This window comes from Amblyraja radiata, chromosome 22 (assembly GCF_010909765.2).
Source record: "Amblyraja radiata isolate CabotCenter1 chromosome 22, sAmbRad1.1.pri, whole genome shotgun sequence".
NCBI classification, from domain to species: Eukaryota; Metazoa; Chordata; class Chondrichthyes; order Rajiformes; family Rajidae; genus Amblyraja; species Amblyraja radiata.
Genome location: NC_045977.1, coordinates 17,454,073 through 17,477,589, shown reverse-complemented (window position 1 = coordinate 17,477,589; position 23,517 = coordinate 17,454,073). Strand labels below are relative to the sequence as shown.

Genomic DNA, 23,517 nt, shown 5'->3' with positions numbered 1-23,517 from the left:
ATTAAATTTAACTAGCAAAATATATGGGCACGAGGTGTAATTTCGCTGAGGTAGGTGAAGAAATTATATTGAAAGACGTGACGGCAATAATGGTGAGAGGAGTAATGTTTAAATGAGACGTGCAGGCAAGTTCTTTAACACAGAGGGTGATGAATGCCTCGAACCCGCCACCAGGGATGGTTTATTTAGATTAGTTTAGAGAAACAGCGCAGAAACAGGCCCTCCAGCCCACCGAATCCGCACCGACCAGCGATCCTTGTACACTAACATTAACCCATGCATTAGGGACAATTTCCAATCTTTACTGATGCCAATTAACCTACAAACCTGTGGATCTGTGGAATGTGGAAGAAACCAGAGCACGGGGAGAACGTATAAACTCTGCACAGACAGCACCCTTCGTCAGGATCAAACCTAGTGCTGTAAGGCGGTGGCACCTCTACTGCTGTGCCACTTTGCTGCCCTGATGGTAGTGGAGGCAGATACGGTGGAGGCGTTTAAGAACCTTTGAGATAGGCACACGGATATGCAGGGAATGGGTGGATATGGATCATAGAAACTTAGAAAATAGGTGCAGGAGTAGGCCATCCGGCCCTTCGAACCAGCGCCGCCAGTCAATATGATCATGGCTGATCATCCAAAATCAGTACTCCGCTCCTGCTTTTTCCCCATATCCCTTGATTCAGTTAGCCCGAAGAGCTATATGCTCTTGCACAGGCAGCTGAGATTAGATTATCTTGTTTGACACAGACATTGTGGGCCAAATGGCGTGTTCTTTTTGCAGATTGTATTTTCTAAACTACAATGGCAAACATTTAAAGAAAGAGGTCATAATGTCAATAAACATACTTTTCCTGAATGAAAGTTCAATAAATAAAAAAAAGCAATATCGTGCAAATGCAAATCAAAGCCCGACGTTTGCTGGATCTAAAGTGGTCGAGGTGTAGAAACTTCTTGGAAGGAGAAATAGCGCAAATAGTCAGCTTTATGTCCCACTGTAGGGATATCAAAAAACACAGTAGGTTTAAAGAGGTTTTATAAGGGATATGAAGGGAAAGCTTTTTTATACTGAGTGGTTGAACACAATGTCAGATAAGCCCTACGTTTAAGAGGCATTTAGACAGGCACTTAAATAGGCAAGGCACAGGGAATACAGCAATACAGGGAAATGGGATCAGTGTTTAGTTTAGTTTATAGATACAGCGTGAAAACAGGCCCTTCAGCCCACCAAGTCCACCCCGACCAACAATCACTCGTACTCTAGTTCTATCCTATGCACTAGGGATAATTTACAGAAGCCAATTAACCTACAAACCTGCACGTCTTTGGAGTGTGGGAGGAAAACAGGAGAAAACCCACATGAGCGCAGGGGAGAATGTACAAGCTCCATATAGACGGCATGCAAAGTCAGGATTGAACCCGGGTCTCTGGCGATCGGCCCCATTCGGCCCACCGTGCCCATTCCGCACATCTGAAATTTGAGCACTTATTGTGAGTGTGTGAGAGACAGCGAAACAACCGCTGAACACCTTCGCTCAGTCTGCCTATAACTACCTCCTGTCCCAGGTGCCCAACACTTTAAATCTCCTTCCCATTCCCACACTGACCTTTCTGTCCTCGGCCTCTCCCATTGTCAGATGAGGATATTCGCAAATTGGAGGAACAGCATCTGATATTTCGCTTGGACAGCTTACAACCCAGTGGTATGAGGATCGATTTCTCTAAATTCAAGTAACCCCTGTTCCATCTCTCTCCATTCCTCCCCCACCCAAGTCACACCAGGTTCCTGTTCTCAACTAGCAAACAGCTAGCAATGGCCCGTTTCCTTTATCATTGTTACTTTTTTGCATATCTTTCATTCATTTGTTCTATATCACTCTACATCACTATCTATATCTATCGTTTCCCTTTCCCCTGACTGGTCTGAAGAAGGGTTTCGACCCCAAATGTCACCCATTCCTTCTATCCAGAGATGCTGCCTGTCCCGCTAAGTTACTCCAGCTTTTTGTGTCTATCTTCAGTTTAAACAAGCATCTGCTGTTCCTTCCTACACAACGCTGTTGGGTGTACATTGACCATCCGACAGCACTACTCAAATTTTCACCATACAGTTCAGGACAGATTAACTCCCATCTATGGATCATTCATGAGTTTTGATCTATTGAACTGGGATATTAGCTCCATTTCTCTTTTCATGCGTTAAATTGCAGCAGAGTTGTGCAGTGGTGGAGTTGCTGCCTTATAGCGCCAGAGCCCAGGCAATGAATTCCACTGTCATAGGTCCAGAATAAGGCCATTATGCCCATTGAGTCTACTCCACCATTCAATCATGGCTGATCTATCTTTCCCTCTCAACCTCATTCTCCTGCCTTCTCACTATAACTGAACCATCCGACCAACAACTAGAGAGCATCATGAGCAAGGACGGAAAACCCGGGGGGGGCCAGAGGGGACACGTCCCCCCAATGTTTTGAGATGTGGGGGACAGCACCCCCAAGTTTTTGTGATCCCGATTTTAAAATCTCCGTTTTTAGCGCTGGATTGAGCCTCCGAAGCCTCGCGCGTGTGTGTGAGTGTGCGCATGCGCGCGTGGCCGATAAAAAATTGTGTCCCCCGTCCCCTCCATGTCTTGATAGCGAGTTCCGCTCTTGATCATGAGCTACTATCTACTTCTTTGGAGACCCTCGGATTATCTTGGATCGGACTTTACTGGCCTTTATCTTGCTCTAAACGTTATTCATGTTCTTTCCCTTTATCAAATTCGTAACCGTGGATGGCTCAATTGTAATCATGTATTGTATTTCCGCTGACTGGTCATCACACAACAAAGGCTGTGCGCTAAAGCACTGTACCTCTGTACACATGACAATAAAATAAACTGCAACTTAAACCCAAACATTCCAAATACGTGCAAACTTGTAGGTTCATTGGCTTCTGTCAATTGTCCCCATTGTGTAGGATAGAACCAGTGTACGGGTGATCGATGGTCTGCGTGGACTCGGTGAGCCGCAAAGGGCCTGTTTACACGCTGTCTCTAAGCTAAATTGAATTAAATATTTCCTGTACAGGTACTTTCTGCTTTTATTCCACTTTTCCAGCACCTTGTATGATTTGTGTGGTATAGTTGACAATGTGAGAACAATTCGCACAACTCCAGTTAACTTATTATGTGATGTGCCGTGAGGCATTTCTGGGGTGCAATGTAGCACTAAATAGCAGACGGACTTATTCTGATTTCCTTTGATGATGTTGCTAACAATCAAAGGTGTCTCTGAGCTCAACACTGACAGAATGAAGCTGAAATAACAATTATCAATGCATCTGTGCTACACAACCGCACGTGGACTTTCACCTAATTACTTTGACTGCAATACATTGCTGGGTTTAGTACCAGGTTGTTCATACGTTCATAAGTTCGAGGAGCAGAATTAGGACATTCAGCCCATCAAGTCTACTCTGCCATCCAATCATGGCTGATCTATCTTTCCCTCTCAAACCCATTCTCCTGCCTTCTCCCCATAATCCTTGACACCTGTATCAATCAAAAATCTGCCAAACTCCGCCTTAAAAATATCCGGCCTTCACAACCTTCTGTGGCAATGAATTCCACAGATGCACCACCTTCTGACCTAAATAAATTCCTCCTCATTTCCTTTCTAAAGCCACATCCTTTTATTCTAAGGCTATGCCCTCTGGTCCTAGACTCTCCCACTAATGGAAACACAGTTTGGGTTAATGTATGATGAGTGTTTGATGGCTCTGAGCCTGCAGTCACTGGGGTTTAGAAGAATAAAGGGGGGGATCTCATTGAAATTTACTGAATAATGAAAGGCCTGGATAGAGTGGATATGAACAGAATGTATCCACCAGTGGGTGAGTCTAGGACCACAAGACACTTTCATTCTTAGATAGACACAAAATGCTGGAGTAACTCAACGGGTCAGGCTGCATCTCTGGAGATAAAGAATATGAGCGGCACAATGGGGCAGCATTAGAGTTGCTGCCTTACAGCGCCAGAGACTTCAATCCTGACCACGGGCTCTGTCTAAACGGAGTTTGTACGTTCTCACTGTGACCGCATAGGCTTTCTCTGGGTGCTCCAGTTTCCTCCCACATCTGGGTTTGGAGGTTAGTTAGGCTTCTGTAAATTGTCCCTAGTGTGTAGGATAGGGTACGGGTGACACAGACCCAGTGGGCCAAAGGGGCCGTTTGCCTGCGTATTTCTAAACTCTGAGATCCAACAGTGATCCGCAAGTCAGCAGCTTACCAAAGATCTCTGGTCGTAGTTCATGGGATCAATGGAAGTACTGCTACCCCTTCTGGAGTCTGCGAAGGTGTGAACTGAATCCATGTAGGGTGAACTCTTAGGTGTAGGCATAGGTGTGGCAGCGGTTCGCATGATAATTGGCGGTGGTATACTGCTTCGAGAATCCAGGTGTCCGTTTGATGCCATGACCACTGAATACATTTTTAGTTCTGTGGAAGGTAGAACAGGTATTCACACAAAGGCAGCCGTCAAGAGCGGGAGGTTTCTTGGCACAGAATCAATAACAACTCTCACCCGAAGAAGGATCCTTAAGTCGTTCACACTCATCTTCAAAATTAGTTGAATTTTTCTCTTCGTCCGACTCTGATCTGTTGGCGTCACCCTGAAACATGAAATGATTACATGATGTTAATGAGACGCATAGTCATGGAATCATGCAGCACTGAGCCAGGCCCTTCAGCCAAACTTGCACACGCTGACCAACATGCCCTCTCTACACTAGTCCCACCTGCCTGTGCTTGGCCCATAACCTTATCCCTCTATCCATGTATAATGTTTCTTAAACATTGTGATGACTCCTACCTCAACTTCGCTCTGAGGAATAAACTTCTAGCTTGCTCAACTTCTTGTTTTAGCTCCTGGTAACATCCTCGTATATCTTCTCTGCACCCTTTCCAGCTTAACAACATCTTTCCTATAACAGAGTGACCAAATACTCGAAATGTGGCTTCACCAATGTCTTGTACAACTGAAACATGACCTCCTAACCTCTATCCTCAATATAGACACAAAAAATGCTGGAACTTAGTTCCACTGTTCGTATCCTTGTATCCCTGTCATTACCACGTTTTCCCCAGCCAACAATCGGCCATTATGGACTCTAACCCTTCCCGAGGGCATCTGTTGCCGGCCCTGTTTTGTTCTGGCTTCTCAATCTATCAGTTTGAAGAACGATTCTGACCCGAAACATCACCTATTGCTTTTCTCCAGAGATGCTGCCTGACCCTCTGACTTACGGCAGCATTTTGTGTCTATTTTCAGTATAAACTGGCATCTGCAGTTCCTTCATTCTCAAGACTCTGGCTGATGAAGGGCAATGTGTCAAAAGCCTTCTTGACCACTCCATCTGCCTGTGACTCCACTTTTAAGGATATAGTTAACTTCAAGTAAAATCGGAAAATACTACATGGATAGGACAGGTTTGGAAGAATATGGGTCAGGTGGGACTAGTGTAGCTGGGACATGTTGGCCGATGTGGGCAAGTTGGACCTGTTTCCACGCTGTATCACTATGACTATAATTCTAGCGGCACATACTGGGCATCCTCCACCCTCTGTGTAAAATTACTTCCCCCACACATCTCCTATTAATTTTCCACCTGCTCCTCATCTTGCCTGATCTTTCTCGCTCAACCCACTCTCCGAGACTCTGCCAAGAGTCAAAAGAGTAAAGGGAGACTCATATGCATTGGGAACAAAACAATGAAATTCTTCCTTTCTGTAGCTTTTACAGGCACTTGAATAAAACACCATAATAAATAAATATACAGTAGTTAACAATACAATGCTCGGTAACGAACCCATTATGGTGCCAACCCCTTATTCCTTGATTGCTTTAATATCAAGAGATCCAATATCTCACCAAAGGTTTATAGAGCAGTACAGCACAAGAATAGACCCTTCGGTCCACAATGTCTGTGCTAAACATGATGTTCAAACATCAAGACCATCCCTTATCTATCTGCACATAATCCATATCCCTCCATTCCCTGCATATCCATGCGCCTATCCAAAAGTCTCTTAGATGCCACAATCATATCTGCCTCAACCACCACTCATGGCATTGAGTTCCAGGCACCCACCACCCTTTGCCCCACACATGTCCTTTAAACTTTGCCTCTGTCACCTTATAGCGATGCCCTCTAGTGTTTGACTTTTTCATCCTGGGGGAGAAGTCTACCCTATCCATGTATCTCAGGTTTATGAAGGCAGATAGGAAGGAAACGGGTAGAAATTTTCAAAAAGTGGAATTCCAGTGGCTGTATGTGCAGTCACCATTGTAAGACAGTCAGAAATTGTAGAGCGAGTACCTGAACCTCATGGAGAAACTGTCCAGTGATATCAGACAGATGAAGAAACAAAGAACTGCCGATGTTGGTTAATACACACCAGGACACAAAGTGCTGGAGTAATTCTGCAGGTCATGGAGCATATCAGGAGAACATGGGTAGGTGACATTTCAGGTCGAGAACCTTCTTCAGATTGATCGGACAGAAGACAGGTCTCAACCTGAGATGTGATCTATCCATGTTCTCCAGAAATGCTCAGACAGGTGAGGGCAGTAGAGTTACTGTTTTACACCCAGAGACCCGGGTTCGATCCTGACTATGGACGCTATCTGTTCAGAGTTTGTACATTCTCCCTCAGACTGTGTGGGTTTTCACCGAGTGCTCTGGTTTCCTCCCACACTCCAAAGACATACAGGTTTGTAGGTTATTTTACTTCGGAGTCACGTGAGTGACTACGTGAAGAACCCGCTTCCAACGCATGCGTGTCATATCGCTACACGCATTGCACGAGTCAACAGGAGGGGGGAGGACATCCCCCAGTAACGGGAGAAGAAAAAAGGACCAGCAAAAGGCAGGTAAGGACTCTGCATTTTTAGTTTACAAATGGGCAGAGTAAAAAGGAAGCGGTCTGCTAAAAAGCTGCCCGAGAAACGCGTTGTAAACGTGGATGAACGGCAGAGACAGCAGCCGTCGGCTCTAGATGCCTCGGTAGAGGAATCAGCTGTGCCAGAAATCATTCTGGCACCGACGAAACTTACTTCCCGGCCGGGAGGCAAAGATCAAACGAAAACGCACCATCTAGCAGAGCCCGACTTGGAGCAGCAGCGGGCGACCAGCCCGTATCAATATCGGACCAGGGCTGAACGGGTGCGGCAGACGGAACAAACCCGCTATGAGTGGCTGCATACGGAGCAGCCAGGAGAAACAGCTGACCGGGAACAGACGTGGACCGACAGTCAGGACCGGTGTGGCCAGCGGCGGGACGAGGAAAGCCCGCAAACCAGCACCCGTGAGTACCGGGGACGGGAACAGCGGGGATACAGAGAAGAGCAGCACACTGCTGAAAGACTGCAGGAATGGGAGCAGCCAAAAATAGCAAGTGCAGCTCAACACAAAGACCGTCTAAAGGAGCTGCTGGAGGAGCTCCTTCACAGTGGCAGTCCCATGAATGTGGAGACTAGCCACAGTGGGCAGGCAAGCCCCATATGGGTACCCCGTGAGGGACCCCCTGAAATCTCGACCTCTTCGGAGGAGAGTGGGCAGGACCCTGATGGGCCAGACCCTGATCACACAGCTTCCCATGATCCTGAATCTGCAGAAAAACATACACTGCTGGACATGGTGGCTGATTACTACAAACCAAGTCAAACAGGGGGAGACTTGGATTCCAGGATGGCAGCCAGTATTAACTACATGTCTGACCATCAACTCCAACAACAAATATTCACAGAGACACTGGCCAGACATCTGCCATCTGGTAACTGTGATGCATTACAAATCCCCAGTGTCAACCAATGCATTTGGAAGCATATGGGGAGGGACATCAGGAACCAGGACCTCAAAATCCAGAAAATCTTAAAGGGGCTTACGGCAGGGATCACAGCCTACACCCGCACCCTGGACAAAACAGAGCTAACTAAAGACCACCAAGACGCACTAGCTCTGTTTTGTAATGTACAATATGAGCTGAATAGCATGCGGAAGGCTGCTATTCAGCCGACACTGGATCGCAAATACGCAACAATTTGCAAACAAAGAGCCGTTAAAACCTCAACCCTTTTGTTTGGGCAAGACTTGTCCAAACAGGTCAAGAAACTGGACGAAGAAGCCAAGACATTGGGGCTCATCAAAGCCAGCACGAAGGATTATTTTGGATCACGGTACCAGCCACATGTAAGACCGATAAGTGTGGCTCATACCAGTGGCACTGCCAGAAACCAATACAACCCACAGCAGCCTTTTTTAGGGTATGGCCAGGGACGGCCACCCTGGAAGATGCGGAAGCATCAACCTCCAGTACAACCTCGAACACAATCAATAAAAACAGAACCCCCCTTTTTCAAAAAACCAAGAAAATAATACAACCACCAGTAACCATGGAGGTACGTGGGTGGGGTTCTTTTGTAAAAAAGGGACCCACGACGGGGGGGTGGGAGGTTGCAATACGACAGTTATGAATGGTGTAAAATCACTACACTCGTATATTCTAAGCAGTATTCAGGGTTATCTGATAGAATTTACTCATTCCAATAAACCTCCAGTACAACATACACCAGAAAGGCATTTCGTCCTTATAAAAACCGAACAATCTAAAGCCCACATGGAGCTACAACGATTGTATACAAAAGGTGTGATTGAGCATACTACTCATGAACAATTAAAATTTGTATCAAACATATTATTAAAAATAAAAAAGATGGGGGTTGCAGGATTATCATTGACCTTTCAACCCTAAACACATTCGTTCAATATGTTCATTTTAAGATGGATACCTTTATCACTGCTAAAGAATTAGTATCAGCTGGTTTCTATATGACAAGCATTGACTTAAAAGATGCATACTATACAGTACCCATCAGAGGGGAACACAGACGGTAGTTAAGTGTAAATTGATACCAGAAACTAATATGGATTATCTAGGATTCACCATTAACACGGTCAATATATTAGTAACTTTACCAATAGATAAAGCCGCAGCCCTACAGGAGGATTGCAGCGAGCTTCTTAAACAACAACAGACCCTCCATTAGAGGGTAGGCCGGATAATTGGTAAGATTGTGGCTACATTCCCGGCCACACATTTTGGGCCATTACATTATCAAAATTTGCAAAGAGCAAAAATTAGAGCACTCAAATTTAACAAAGGTCATTTTGATAGACCTATGGAGCTGCCTACGGAAGCTATAATTGAACTACAGTGGTGGGAACATAGCATTAGGTATTGCTCCAACCCCATCATTATGGACAACCCGTCTATGGTATTACAAAATGGTGTATCCAAAGAAACATTTGGATATCGGCAACATACCTACCAGGTAAGCTAAATTCAGTGGCAGACACCAGGTCACGCAAATTTAATGAAAACACGGAATGGATGTTAAATAAAAATGTATTTGCTGAAATTACAGCAAAATATGGTAGACCAGATATTGATATCTTTGCGTCCAGGTTGAATCACCAATTACCAAGGTATGTCTCCTGGAAACCAGACCCTGGGGCAGAAGCTACAGATGCTTTCTCACTGCATTGGGGGAAATGGCGTTTTTTATGCTTTCCCCCCATTCTGCCTCATCAACCGGGTACTAAGGAAAATTCAACAATATTCGGCATCTGGGATTATCATAGTACCCGATTGGCCTACTCAACCGTGGTATTCGGTCATACAGGGGATGGTGTTAGAACCATGTTCCATTATTGGACATAGCCCGAATTTATTAATTCATCCAGTAACTGGGGGGCAGTCACCCATGCCATAAGACTGTTGATTTGTAGAGTCTGAAAGACCCACTACACGGCATGGGGCTGTCAGACAGGACGATGAATCTCATCACATCCGCACAAAGACTGTCAACACGGAAGCAGTACCTCGGACACATCAAGAAATGGGGCATATACTGCTTTGACAACAACCTCGACCAAAGAGCCAAGAACATTCCGGCCGTATTGGAATTCTTAACAAACCTCCATTATGACAAACGATTGGGCTACAGTGCCATCAATAGTGCCAGAAGTGCACTCTCCAATTACCTATCACAAGGAACGGAGCGGCACACGGTGGGAACGCACCCCCTGGTAACAAAACTTATGAGGGGCATATTCAATGCAAATCCCCCTAAAACCAGGTACTCCAAAATTTGGAATGTGGGTGTCGTTTTGAACATGCTGAGGAGCTGGTCGCCCATAAACAGCATTATCACTTCAGAAACTGACCATGAAGATGGTTATGCTCATGGCGTTAGTTTCTGCACAACGAGTCCAGTCATTAAGCAAACTGAGCCTGGACTCCTTGATCATCTCACCCGAGAAACTGGTGTTTGTCATACATGAGTTAATAAAACAAAACAGACCAGGCTCATCGGGTCAAGTGATTGAATTTATGGCATATCCATTTGACAAACGTCTGTGTATAGCAAGACATATCCAATTATACATGGAATATACTAAGAGCATTCGAGGGCAGGAAATGGCTCTGTTAATTTCTTACAAGAAACCGCACAAAAGGGTCACGACCCAAACTATCTCAAGGTGGCTCAAATGTGTCCTAAAGATGGCAGGAATAGACACTAATGTTTTTAAATCTCATTCCACCAGGGCTGCAGCAACATCCGCAGCAAAAATTCTGGAGGTACCCACGGACCAAATCCTCAGAATAGCAGGATGGTCATCCGAAAGGACTTTCCAAAGGTTTTATAATAAACCAGTTTTGGAGCCATCATCATTTTCGGAAAGCATTTTACGTTCAATATTATAATTTGCCCGAAGGGTTACAGGGCTATGATTTCAATTAATAAATTTATTTTCTCGTTATATCACACAAGTCTTTGTATAAGTGTGTCTAAAATTGCTAATGATACTCTCTCCCAATACCCAAAGCATGGACTCGTTCCACGGCATGAGGTCACAGAGCTTTGAAATCTTCACGTAGTCACTCACGTGACTCCGAAGTAAAATAGTAAGATTAAACGAGAACTTACCAGTTTGAAGTTTGATCTGTATTTTATGAGGAGGAACGTTGAGGGAATATGTGCCCTCCGCTCCCACCCTCCTATGATCATATCAAAACTGGTATCTCTTTGATAATCTTACTATGTTAGGTCATTATAGTTTCTGTGACCTCACACCGCTGCTTTGAAGAATGACACGCATGCGTTGGAAGCGGGTTCTTCACGTATTCCCTCAACGTTCCTCCTCATAAAATACAGATCAAACTTCAAACTGGTAAGTTCTCGTTTAATCTTACTAATTGCCTTCAGTAAAGAAATTGTAAGTTGTACAAAACGTATAGGAGAGTGCTAGTGGATGGGGTGATCACTGGTCGGCGCTGGCTCGGTGGACCGAAGGGCCCGTTTCCACACAGTATCTCTAAAGTCTAAAGATGAAGTCTACTAAACAACCTACCTCTGCTTGGAACCCTTCCACTAGGATAGCAACCAGCAAGTTGAACAGCACATAGTTGCCAAAGGTCATTAATGCCACAAAGTAGAGGGCAGCCCAGGGTGATGTGGAAGCCATTCCGTTATACAGGACCACATTCCAATCTTCCTGTGTAAGGATCTGAGGACAGAGATATTAACATTACCATTGAGTTGTCTGAGATATCTCAGTATTCCTATTCTGGATAGCCAGCACAACACGCAGTAGCACTGGGTGAATATTACAGTCAGGCACTGCTACATATACATCACATGTATACATATGTATCGTTAACAATAGAACGACACAAAATGACACTATAACAAAATTAGATTAAATAATTAAAGATAAACGAGTAAACAACACTTGCGGTGCTGGCTCGAAGGGCCAAATGGCCTCCTCCTGCACCTATTTTCTATGTTTTCTATGAGTAGCTGCTCTGAGTAAGTAATGGCAACACAACAAACTGGAAAAATTGCTTCATCGAGTTTAGAGATACAGCATGGAAACAGGCCCTTCAGCCCTCCGAGTCCATGCCGACCAATGATCACATGTTCGCACCAGTTCTATGTTATCCCACTTTTGCATCAATTCCCTACACACTAGGGGCAATTTACAGAGAGCCAAGCAATCTAAAAACCCGCATGTATTTGGAACGTGGGAAGAACTACGGATGCTGTCTATGCGGAGTTTATTCGTTCTCCCTGGGACTGTATGGGTTTTCTCCGGGTGCTCTGGTTTCCTCCCACACTCCAAATATGTGCTGGTTTGTAGTTAATTGGCTTCAGTTAAATTGTAAATTGTCCCTAGTGTGTAGGATAGTGCTAGTGTACGGGGTGATCGCTGGTCGGCGCGGACCCGATGGGCCTGTTTCCGTGCTGTGTCTCTAAAGTCTAACATCTTTAAACTAAAATCTAAAGAAACCGGAGTACCCGGAAATCGGAAACCCACACGGTCACAGGGAGAACGTGCAAACTCCACACAGACAGCACCCGAGCCCCGAAGTCAGGATTGAACCCGGGTCTCTGGCACTGTGAGGTAGTAAATCTTCCACCAGCTGTGCCTCCGTGCTGCCCAACAATTGATTGCAAATTTATCACAAATAGATAGCACCTTTACAAATATCCGTCTTGATTTATCACAAGAAGGTAGTATATTTAAACATATCTAAATTCAATCCATTACTCATGATAGAGCAATTCTGTCTTGCAAGCTTCTGAGGTAGTCTCACCTGAAACACAGTGACAATTGCCCACAGCAATGAATCAAAGTTCTTCCTGTCGGGAATAGTGTCTCCAGTCTCAGTCTTCAAGCTGAATTTACATCCAAAAAGGTGCATGCCCAGAATACTGTGTGTCAAAGGAGAATAGCCTTTACATTCGTTTATTTTGGTTTAGTCATGGAGTCATACAGTGTGGAAACAGACCATTTGGCCCAACTTGCCCACGCCGACCAACATGCCCCACTCGTCCCACCTGCCTGCATTTGGTCCATATCCCTCTAAACACATCCTATCCATGTACCGATCTAAATGTTTCTTAAACATTGCACTAGTACCTGCCTCAACTACCTCCTCCCACAGCTCATTCCATACATCTACCACCCTTTGTGTAAAAAAGTTACCCTTTAAGTTCCTATTAAATATTTTCCCCCTCACCTTAAACCTCCACTTCTATCAGGTCTCCCCTCAACCTCTGACGTTCCAGAGAAAACAATCCAAAGTCCCCTTACAGCTAATATCTTCTAACCCAGACAGCATTCTGGAAAACCCCTGCTGCACCCTCTCTAAAGCCTTCACATCCTTCCTGGGATGGGGTGGCCAGGAATGCACGCAATGCCCCTAATACTGCCGAACCAAAGTCCTATAAAGCTGCTTCTTCCTCTCTGATGCCTTGCCAGCAGTACAGCAAGTAGGACAAAATTAGCTGTATTAAATAAATCATACTTCATGCCGAATGCTATGTTTACATATTCTGTGGTGCTGCTGTTGCAGGTAAGAATGTCATTGTTCTATCTGGCACATATGACAATAAAACACTCTTGACTTGAATTGGCACTCAAATGAGTGTCCGAGCTCACCTGAAGATAAATATAAACAGCATGAGCAGCATGCAGAATGTTGCCACGTTGTCCATAGTCTTCATTAGGACCACCAGCTGACGTCTCAGGGCTGGTAGGAACCGGACCAGCTTCAGAACCCGGAGGAGCCTAAAGGTTCTCAGCACTGAGAGGCCACCATCAGACTGGCCGATAATTTCCCAAATGCTATTAATAACAAAAAAATCATCTTTATTCGCATTTACATTGAGAATGGGCGGTGAGACCTGTCTCTATGAAAGACTTGGAGAAACAAGGAACTGCAGATGCTGGAATCTTCAGCAAAATACAAAGTGCTGGAGTAACTCAGCAGGCCAGGCGGTATCTTTGGAGGACATAGATAGGGACGTTTCAGATCAGCACCCTACACCAGACATTTGGAAGTGTGAAGAAAAGTCCCATCCCTTGTCAGGGGATGTGGTGGTGGCAGGTACAATAGTGGTGTTTAAGAGGCTTTTAGATAGGCACTAGTTGGTGCAGGGAATTGAGGGATATGGATCATGTACGGGCAGATGAGATCAGGTTAACTAGGCATGATGTTCGGCACAAACAGTGTGGGACGAAGAGCCCATTCTTGTGCTGTACTCTTCTATGTTCTATATTCTAAGTCGACCTGAAACATCGCCTTTACATGTCTTCCAGCGATGCTACTTGACCCGCTGAGTTACTCCAGCACTTTGTGTTCTTTTGTTCTACGAAACACTTGTTTAACCAAAGTCTTCCTTTCCATTCCTTTGTACATTCATCTCCCATCCACACGTCCTCATTTCCCTCTTACGTACAGGTTTGTAGATTAATTGGCATCTGCAAATTGTCCCTATTGTGTAGGATAGAACTGGCCCCATTGCAGTAGCATCCACATCGCAGGACTGGAAACTGGAAGTATCCTGAGCTAATTCTGCCACCACCATCATCTATTGCGACAAGTGATGCGTCCCACTGATTGTCGCCGGAGCTTGCGTCCTTTTCAGGACGGACGATGACCTTGAGGTCAACATTTGTAACAAGATGGACACGAAAACAAGATGGAACAAACTAGTGTATGGGTGACCATTGGTTGGTGCGAACTCGGTGCGCCGAAGGGTATGTTTCTACGCTGTATCTCTGAAGTATAAACTCTAAGCCTGTGTCCACCTATCACCTACTAGACTTTATCCCACTCCCACCTCAATTTTCCAGCTTTCTCCCTCTAGTGCAATCAGTTCTGACCAGAAACGTCACCGGTCAATTCCCTCCACAGATGCTGCGAGATCCGCTGGGTTCCTCCAGCACTGTGTTTTGTTTCAATGTCAGTTTAATAGCTCAAGGCTGGTAAGTTGACTCTTTGTGTTCACCTGGGGGATTTGTGGAATAATTTTGCATTTCTTGAGGTTGGAGTGTGTAAAGGAATAGTAATTGCAGGAAAGGGTAATTTTTAAGGAATAGTCATAGTCACAGGGCCATACAGCGTGAAAACAGGTCCTTCGAGCTTCGTCAGAACGCCAGATCTGACCTAACTAAAGGCCTGGTCATCTTCAGCTGAGGGTCATATTACAGTTTTTGCTCGTCATTAAGGTAAGTGCAATAAAGATACATTTCAGCTGAGATCCAGCTGAATGATAGTGTGGTCATTTAGCAACACCCAGCTCATACCCAAGTTAATGTACCTGTTCATACCTCTGGTTTCCCTCTCCCCTGACTCTGTCTGAAGAAGGGTCTTGACCCAAAATGTCATCTTTTCTCCAGATCCGCCGTTAATCTAGCATTTTGCATATATCCTTCGTGTAAACTAGCATCTGCAGCTCCTTCCTCTACCACTGGTATTTGTGCCTTCAGTTGACAAGGTCAAAACTCTTGATTTCTCCTCTCTAAATCTAGCTGCTTCCTTCTCCCATCTTATGGGAGAGATGCTCCTTAAAACCTCTTTGACCAAGCTTTCAACACCTGTCCTAATATCCCTTTTCTGTGGCTGTGAAATGTGAAATGTCACGGGCCATCCTATCTTTCACGAAAGTTGCTATATAAATGGAAGAGGTTGGTGCTTAGAGTTTAGAGGTACAACGTTGGCACGGTGGTGAAACGCCAAAGACCCAGGTTCGATCCCGACGACGGGCGCTGTCTGTATGGAGTTTGTACATTCTCCCCGTGACAGCGTGGGTTTTCTCTGAGATCTTCGGTTTCCTCCCACATTCCAAAGACCTAAAGGTTTGTCGGTTAATTGGCTTGGTGTATGTGTAAATTGTCCCTAGTGTGTGTAGGAGTGTGTTAGTGTGCGCGGATCGCTGGTCGGAGTGGACTCAGTGGGCAGAAGGGCCTGTTCCTGCGGTGTATCTCTAAACTAAACTAAACATGGAAACTAATCCTTTGGCCCACTGAGTCCAAGCCAACCATCTGTTTACGTTGGTTAACACTAGTTCTACTTTATCCCACTTATTGCATCCATTCCCTACACACTAGGGGCAATGTACAATTTACAGAAACCAACCAACCTACAAATCTGCACGTCTTTGGAGTGCGCGAGGAAACTGGAGCACTCGGAGGAAACCCACGTGGTCACAGGGAGAACGTACAAACAGTGTACAGACAGCACCCGAGGTCAGGATTGAACCAGGGTCTCTGGCGTTGTGAGGCAGCAACTATACCGCTGCGCCACAATGCCACTCGTGTGTTGTTGCATTCCAAAAAAACAGTGAGAGGGTGAACAAAAGACCGTGCAAATCTACCTGATAATGACGACAATCCCATCAAAGATGTTGTACGGGTTCTTAATGTAACCAAAAAGACCAAAGGCGAGAAGTTTGAGGATCATTTCCAGTGCAAACATGCTGGTGAACACAATGTTGCTGATCTCCAAAGCATTGGTCAGCTCCTCAGGCTAGAAGAGAAGTTGAAACATTTCATTTAACACTCAATAAGAGGATTGTATTGAGTTACAAAATTGCAAATTATTATTGCCCACTTGTAACAATATCATCCTTCACATAGACTGGAGTGATCTCACCTAGTACTATGGCGCTAGACAATTTTAATGTAATATACTGTATATCAGAAAGGAATCAGTGGGTTATTTAGTAGAAACAAAGATCTGTAGATGATGGTTGATGCACAAAAGAACACAAAGTGCTGCAGTAACTCAGTATGTCAGGCAGCATCTCTGGAGAACATGAATAGGCGACTTTCAGGAAGGGACCCTTCTTCAGACTAGGTGGCATTTTGGGTCAGGAGCCTATAGGTTGGCACACTCAGACGACATTTCGTGTGAGGATCCTTTCTGAAGAAGGGTCCTGATCTGAAACGTCACCTATCATGTTCCCCAGAGATGCTGAGCTACTCCAGCACTGGTTGTCTTTACGTGAAATAATTATGTTTTATTTCCAGTTGTTGCCTTCCATTGCTTCCTAATTTCTAAAGGTTTCATTATCAGTAAATTATCAGATAATGTCTCCCTTATGGCTGCATTTCAGAACCTCTTTTACTAGTAGTTTATTAAAACCAATATATGAATGTGAGTCTGAAAAGTCTGAAGAAAGGTCATGAGCCAAAACGTCGCCTATCCATGTTCTCCAGAGACTCTTCGTCTGAAGAAGGGTCCCGACCTGAAACATCACTGAGTTACTCCAGCATTTTGTATCTATCTTTGAATTCAATTTTATGCAGTTTCTAGGTGAAGACAACAGGAAATGAACACCAAATTATTCTTTTCTACATTGGCCCAATTTTTATTTGTAAAGCACCATTTTTGGGGGTATGTCGCAAGCCCCATATTTTAGACCCATATTTCTAGAACAATACTCCAAAGGATGAAGTTTTTTTTGTTATTTAATGATACAGCATGGAACCAGGTCCTTCGTCATACCGACCATCGATCACCCATTCTTGATAGTTTTCCGTTATCCCACTTTCTCATCCACTCCCTACATAATATGGGCAATTTTACATACGCCAAATCACCTACAAACCTGCACTTCTTTGCGATGTGGCAGGAAACCGGAGCACCCGGAGGAAACCCACGAGGCCACAGTAAGAACATGCAAACTCCACCCAGACAGCACCCAAGGTCAGGATCGGGGTCTCTGGCGTTGTGAGACAGCAGCTGCACCTTTGTGTCGCTAGAGTACCATTTTATCCCAAAGATCAACACAAAGTACTGGAGTAACTCGGTGGGCCAGGCAGCATCTCGGGAGAAAAAGGATGGATGTGTGACATTTCGGGACAGGACCCTTCTTCAGACTTAAAGTAGGGGGTGAAAGTCTGAAGAAGGGTCCCCACCTGAAACATCACTCATCTTGTTCTCCAGAGATGCTGCCTGACCTGCTGAGTTACTCCAGCACTTTGTGTCTATCGTTGGTGTAAACCAGCATCTGCAGTTCCTTCTTTCTACCATTTTACCCCAATGGATAAACAAAGTAATTGATAGTTTTGCAATTACATGATTTTGTTCTGAACAGCAGTGGGGAAATCAGTGGCACACAAGTATATCTTGCACATTAGAAACAGTCCGTCAGGTGATAAAGTGGAGCCTCTCCATTAAAGTGGATGCTTGCTCCAGAAACCTTCATTTAAAATAGTCTATAAGAGGCCACGTTAGCTGCTGAATATGGCATCGTCACCAACTACACAGCACAACTCCACAGTTTATTAATGTCCTCTGGTGCGGAAGTTATGAGCGAGTCTCATTTTCGCTCCAGGTACTTGTTAGTTACAGCCTATAATTTTGAATCCTAAAAATGGAACAATTCCTTTGACAATTAGCCACTCAAAGTGATAAACAAGGGCTGTGCAGTTAACGCAATGTTCAGTCGAAGAGAGAGCTTGTGATGAATGCCAAAGGAACAGACAGGAATGTTGTTGGTGTAAATATTTATAGTCATATGGCACGGAAACAGTCCCTTCGGCCAACTTGCCCATGCTGACTAAGCTGCCCCATCTACGCTAGTCCTACTTGCCTGCGTTTGGCCCATATTCCTCTAAACCTGTCCTAAACATGAACCTGTCTAAATGTTTCTTAAAGGTTGCAATGGTACCTGCTTCAACTACCTCCTCTGGCAGCTTGTTCCATACACCCACTGCCCTTTGTGCAAAAAAAGTTACCACTCAGGTTCCTATTAAATCTATGCCCCCTCACCTTAAACCCATGTCCTCTGGTTCTCGATTCCCTTACTCCGGGCAAGAAACTATTCCTCTCCTGATTTTGTACACCTCTATAAAATCACCCCATTTCCTCCTGTGCTCTAAACCTTTCCTATCCATGTAACTGCCAAATGTATTTTAAATGTTGTTATAGTACTGACCTCAACTACCTCCTCTGGCAGCTCATTCTATGTACCCACCTCTGTCTGTGTGACAAAATATAACCCTCAGGTTCCTATAAAATCTTTCCCCTTTCACCTTAAACCTAGGTTCTCTGATTTTTGATTTCCCTTCTCTGGGTAAAAAACACAGTGCATCTACTCTCTATTCTCAGAATTTTGTGCACCTCTGTACGGTCACTCCTCATCCTCCTGCTCTCCAAGGAACAAAGTCCTAGCCTGCCCAAACCCTCCCTATAACTCAGGCCCTGAAATCTTGGCACCATCCTCGCATATTGCACAATTGGTTGTAGATTAAAGGGGGCTTTACAGTTCTCGGACATACTGAAATCTTTTGGAGAATTGGTTACATTCTTCACAGGTTTATTCATGAAATCCCTGGGTTGATTTTCTGCTTCTCATTGATCTTTCCATCAACTAAGCAAATGCAGATTGCCAATATTAATTAAACTTGCAGCTAACATCTGACCTGAAATTGGTGAACTCAATACGAGACTCATTTGTTGAACAAGCAATTGATTAGTGATTGACTATTTAAATTAATACAAATTCACAAAGTGAAGCAGGAATACAGGAGTAACATTGAACAGTGGGTGGCACAGTGGTAAAGCTGCTGCCTCTCAGCACCAGAGACCCAGGTTCGATCCTGACCTCGGGTGACGCCTGCCCCTCTGAGTTACTCCAGCATTTTGTGTCTATCTTTGGTTTAAACCAGCATCTGCAGTTGCTTCCTACAACATAATGTGCCAGTCCAGGCTGCTTAAATTCCCGAGTATACATTTCCTCCGCCTTCTCATAATGTCCTGGTCCATCGCAGGTATGGATCTCCCCCTAACAAATGGATCTACAAGAAGCACTGCCTCAAGAATGCAGCAAGCATCACCAAAGACTTTCACCGCACTAGGTATGCCCTCTTCTCATTGCGACAAGCAGGAACATAAGATCCACACTCTCCAGGTTCAATAACAGCTTCTCGACTCGAGCCATCCTACATAAACCAGGAGGCACAGTGGCGTAGTGGCAGAGTTGCCGAGATCCGGGTTCAATCCTGACTATGGGTGCTGTCAGAAAGGAATTTGTCCGTTCTCCCTGGGACTTTGTGAGTTTCCTCTGGGTGCACTAGTTTCTTCCCACATTCTAAAGACGTGCAGGTTTATAGGTTAATTGGCTTCTGTAAATTGTCCCTAATGTGTAGGATAGAACAAGAGTACAGGTGATCGCTGGCCGGCACGGTAAGCTAAAAACTAAACTAAAACCCTGATCACAACCCTACCACAGCACCAAACTATTATAGACTTTGTATTACTTGGATTGGACAAAGTTATTTGACCTGCACTATATAAACACTGTTTATTCCCCCTTTATTTTTTATTGTTTACAGAGTTTATAGGTTAATTGGCTTCAGTAAACACTGTAAATTGTCTCTACTGTGTAGGGTAGTGCTAGTGTATGGGGATCACTGGTCAGTGTCGACTCGTTGGGCCGAAGGGCCTGTTTCCTCGCTGTATCTCTAAACTGAACTTAACTAAACCAGGATGAGTGAGAATTTCCGTACGACCATAAGACATACGACATAGGAACAGAATTAGGCCATTCGGCCGATCAAGTCTGCTCCCCCGCACAATCATGGCTGATCAATTTTTCCCTCCCAACCCCATACTCCTGCTTTCTCCCCATAATCTTTGACACCTCTATTCCGTCTAAAAACATCCTCAAAGTTCATAGGCTAGTCTATTTATTCCTGCTCGCTGCTTCCTGTATCCCCATCTCCGAACACAACCTCCCTCTACTTGGCAGAGTGTACATGTTGTCACCAATGTAGCAGTAAAAGGCATTTATGTAGGAAGGAACAGTAGATGCTGGTTTATACCAAAGATATAGATGCAAAATGCTTGGAGAAACTCAGCGGGTCAGGCAGCATCTCCGACGTTTCAGGTCGGAACCCTTCTTCAGACTGAATTCTCTAGGACACTGCCTGACCCGATGAGTTACTCCGGCATTTTGTGTCTGTCTTCAGTAAAAAAAACATTTGCTTTAAAACAATTTCAAAACACAATGAAGACTCACGCCGTGCAGAGAATTGTGGTTCATAGAATGATAGTTATTGCAAGGATGAAATTAATTTGTATGTAACATGGTTGTAAGTTGCCAGCTAATTAAAAATAATATACAGTAATGTATTCCCTCTTTAGACAACAGAGCAATAATGCATTGTATCAGTACTGAATGCCAATGTACTCATTTTTATGAAACTATATACTTCTCAAGCTGATCAACTTTAATGATATGCCATACCTTTGTTCTTTCAGAAATGGATTTTGGATCTCTTTAAAGTGTGTGAGATAAAAGGCAATAATCCTCTAAGAAAATTCACCTTCACAGAGGGAAACAATTCTGGATGTTGAATACGTTTGCATTAAATTAATTTTACAATGAATCTGATCACTAACTGTTATCACTTCGAGTTATTTAGCAGGCATCATCACAAGACTGCCCGAGTAGATATTGTGTTATAATTAAAATAAAATCAAGATTTGACAATTACAATAATAGCCTTCATCTGTGGGAAATATAAATACTGCAGGGTATTTGAAAGCTTTGACTGTTAGAATAGCCTTTGTTAATATTCATTAGCACAAAGCAATAAAGGAAGAATAAAGCAATGCTTTATTTAAAATTCTGAAGCTCCCTGTTAAGGATTGTTCAGGGAATGTTAAGCAATTTTAATCAGAATTTATGGGGGCACAGCCAGTAATACAAAACAAGAACTAGTCTTCAAATTGTTCAAATATAATTATACGGTGTGGGACGTCTGCAACTTTGCATTATGCTAAATCACACAATAGGTAAAAGACAATGCATGAAACAGCAGATGTTGGAATCTTGAGCAAAAGACAAAGTGCTGGAGGAACAAAGCGGGCCAGGCAGCATCTGTAGATGGAATGGAGAGAGGTCAAGTTTGGGTCAGGACTATTTTTCAGACCGATGGTGGTTGGGGGAAGAAAGCTGGAAAAGAGAGATGGGGACATGAAAAATCCTGGTGATAGGAAGGAACTGCAGATGCAAGTTTACACCGCTGGAGTAAAGTGCTGGAGTAACTCAGCGGGTCAGGCAGCATCTCTGGAGAAAAGGAGTAGATAATGTTTCGGGTCGGAACCCTTCTCAGACTGAAAAGAGGTTTGAGAAGGGTGGGGGGAGGACATAAACTGGAGGCGAGAAAAGGCCAGAACAAACCCAGGCCGGCAACAGATGTTCTCAGGAAGGGTGGAGGCCATCATGGCCCATTGTTGGCTGGGGGAGGTGTGCTAATGAGAGTGATACAAGAATGTGACCGGTGGAACAGGAAGGACGACTATGGTGGGGGGGTGGGGGAGAGAGAGTGGAGGGAATGCAGGAATTACTTGAAATTAGAGACATCAACGTTCATACCATTGGGTTGTAAGCTGGCCAAGCGAAATATGAGGTGCGTTCCTCCAGTTTGCACGTGGCCTCACTCTGGCAATGGAGGAGGCCCAGGACAGGAAGGTTGATGTGGGAATGGGAAAAGGAGTGAGGTTAGCAAGTTGGAGACTAGCAGGCTTTGGCAGCTACATTAGGGACAACTCACAGAATTAACCTACAACCTCCCCAACCCCCATGGCCCACGCCCCCCCCCCTCCCCCCCCCCCCACTCCGGGAATGCCGAGGCGAGAAGGTGAGAGAGAGGGAGTGAGAGAGACTCGTTGTTACGATTATCTATGGTCGATTTTGCGTTGTTAAATACGGACTTTAAAAAAATCTGTATTTAACAACGCAACATCATACATCCGTATTCTTATCGCATTTCCGTACAAAATACGGAAAAATCCATTTTTTTCCCCCGTCATTTCAAAATCGTACTGTTCCGATTTCTCACACTTTTTTAACTTAAAAATCGGAACAAATACGATAAAATCGGACTAGTTGGCAGGTATGGTAAGGGTGTCAGGGGTTATGGGGAGAAGGCAGGAGAATGGGGTTAAGAGGGGAAGTTAGATAGCTATGATTGAATGGTGGAGCAGACTTGATGGGCCGAATGGCCTAATTCTGCTCCTGGAGCTTTTTGAACTTATGAACTAACATAATGACCAAAACTCTCACCCATACTTCAAAGTTCATGCGTACTGATGTAGAAATAAGAAATAAGAAACTACAGATGCTGGTATATAAAAGAAGACAAAATGTGCTGTGGCGACTCAAAATGGTCAGGCAGCGCCTCTGAAGAACGTGGATAGGGGTGACATTTTGGGCCAGGACCCTTCTTCAGTCCCGTAATGGTCCTAACCCGAAACGTAACCTATCCATGTTCTCCAGAGATGCTGCCTGACCCGCTGTGTTACTCCAGTACTTTGTGGCTTCTTTCAGCAGTGAGCATGTTGTAACTGGCAATTGTCAATGTATCGATAAGCAGCAGAATGCTAAGCCGAGAAACAACATTACTTCTGCTTGGGTTTGTGGAGAAGGGGTGGGCTGACTTTTAATCACCAAAGGAAGAAATTCCAAATAACGTCTGTTCTAAATCACAGTAAAAGTACTAATCACAGCTAATCAGCCAAGCCTGCAGCACACACTGTATAAGCACATGCTGAAAAACTCAAAAGTCAAAGAGCACAGATTTATCACATGAAAAAAACCCAGCCTGGGCT

General features: G+C 44.4%; 1 protein-coding gene across 1 annotated transcript in view; it reads right to left on the bottom strand.

The window, feature by feature from the left end:
- Positions 1–23,517, bottom strand: part of cacna1h (calcium voltage-gated channel subunit alpha1 H) — a 167,904-nt gene that overhangs the window by 54,804 nt on the left and 89,583 nt on the right. Inside the window, exons 9-14 of the mRNA XM_033040491.1 lie at positions 16,268–16,419; positions 13,548–13,733; positions 12,700–12,817; positions 11,454–11,609; positions 4,562–4,649; positions 4,268–4,476 (exon numbers count right to left, since the gene is read on the bottom strand). Coding sequence (XP_032896382.1) covers positions 4,268–4,476; positions 4,562–4,649; positions 11,454–11,609; positions 12,700–12,817; positions 13,548–13,733; positions 16,268–16,419 — 909 coding nt within the window. The remainder of the gene's footprint in view (positions 1–4,267; positions 4,477–4,561; positions 4,650–11,453; positions 11,610–12,699; positions 12,818–13,547; positions 13,734–16,267; positions 16,420–23,517) is intronic.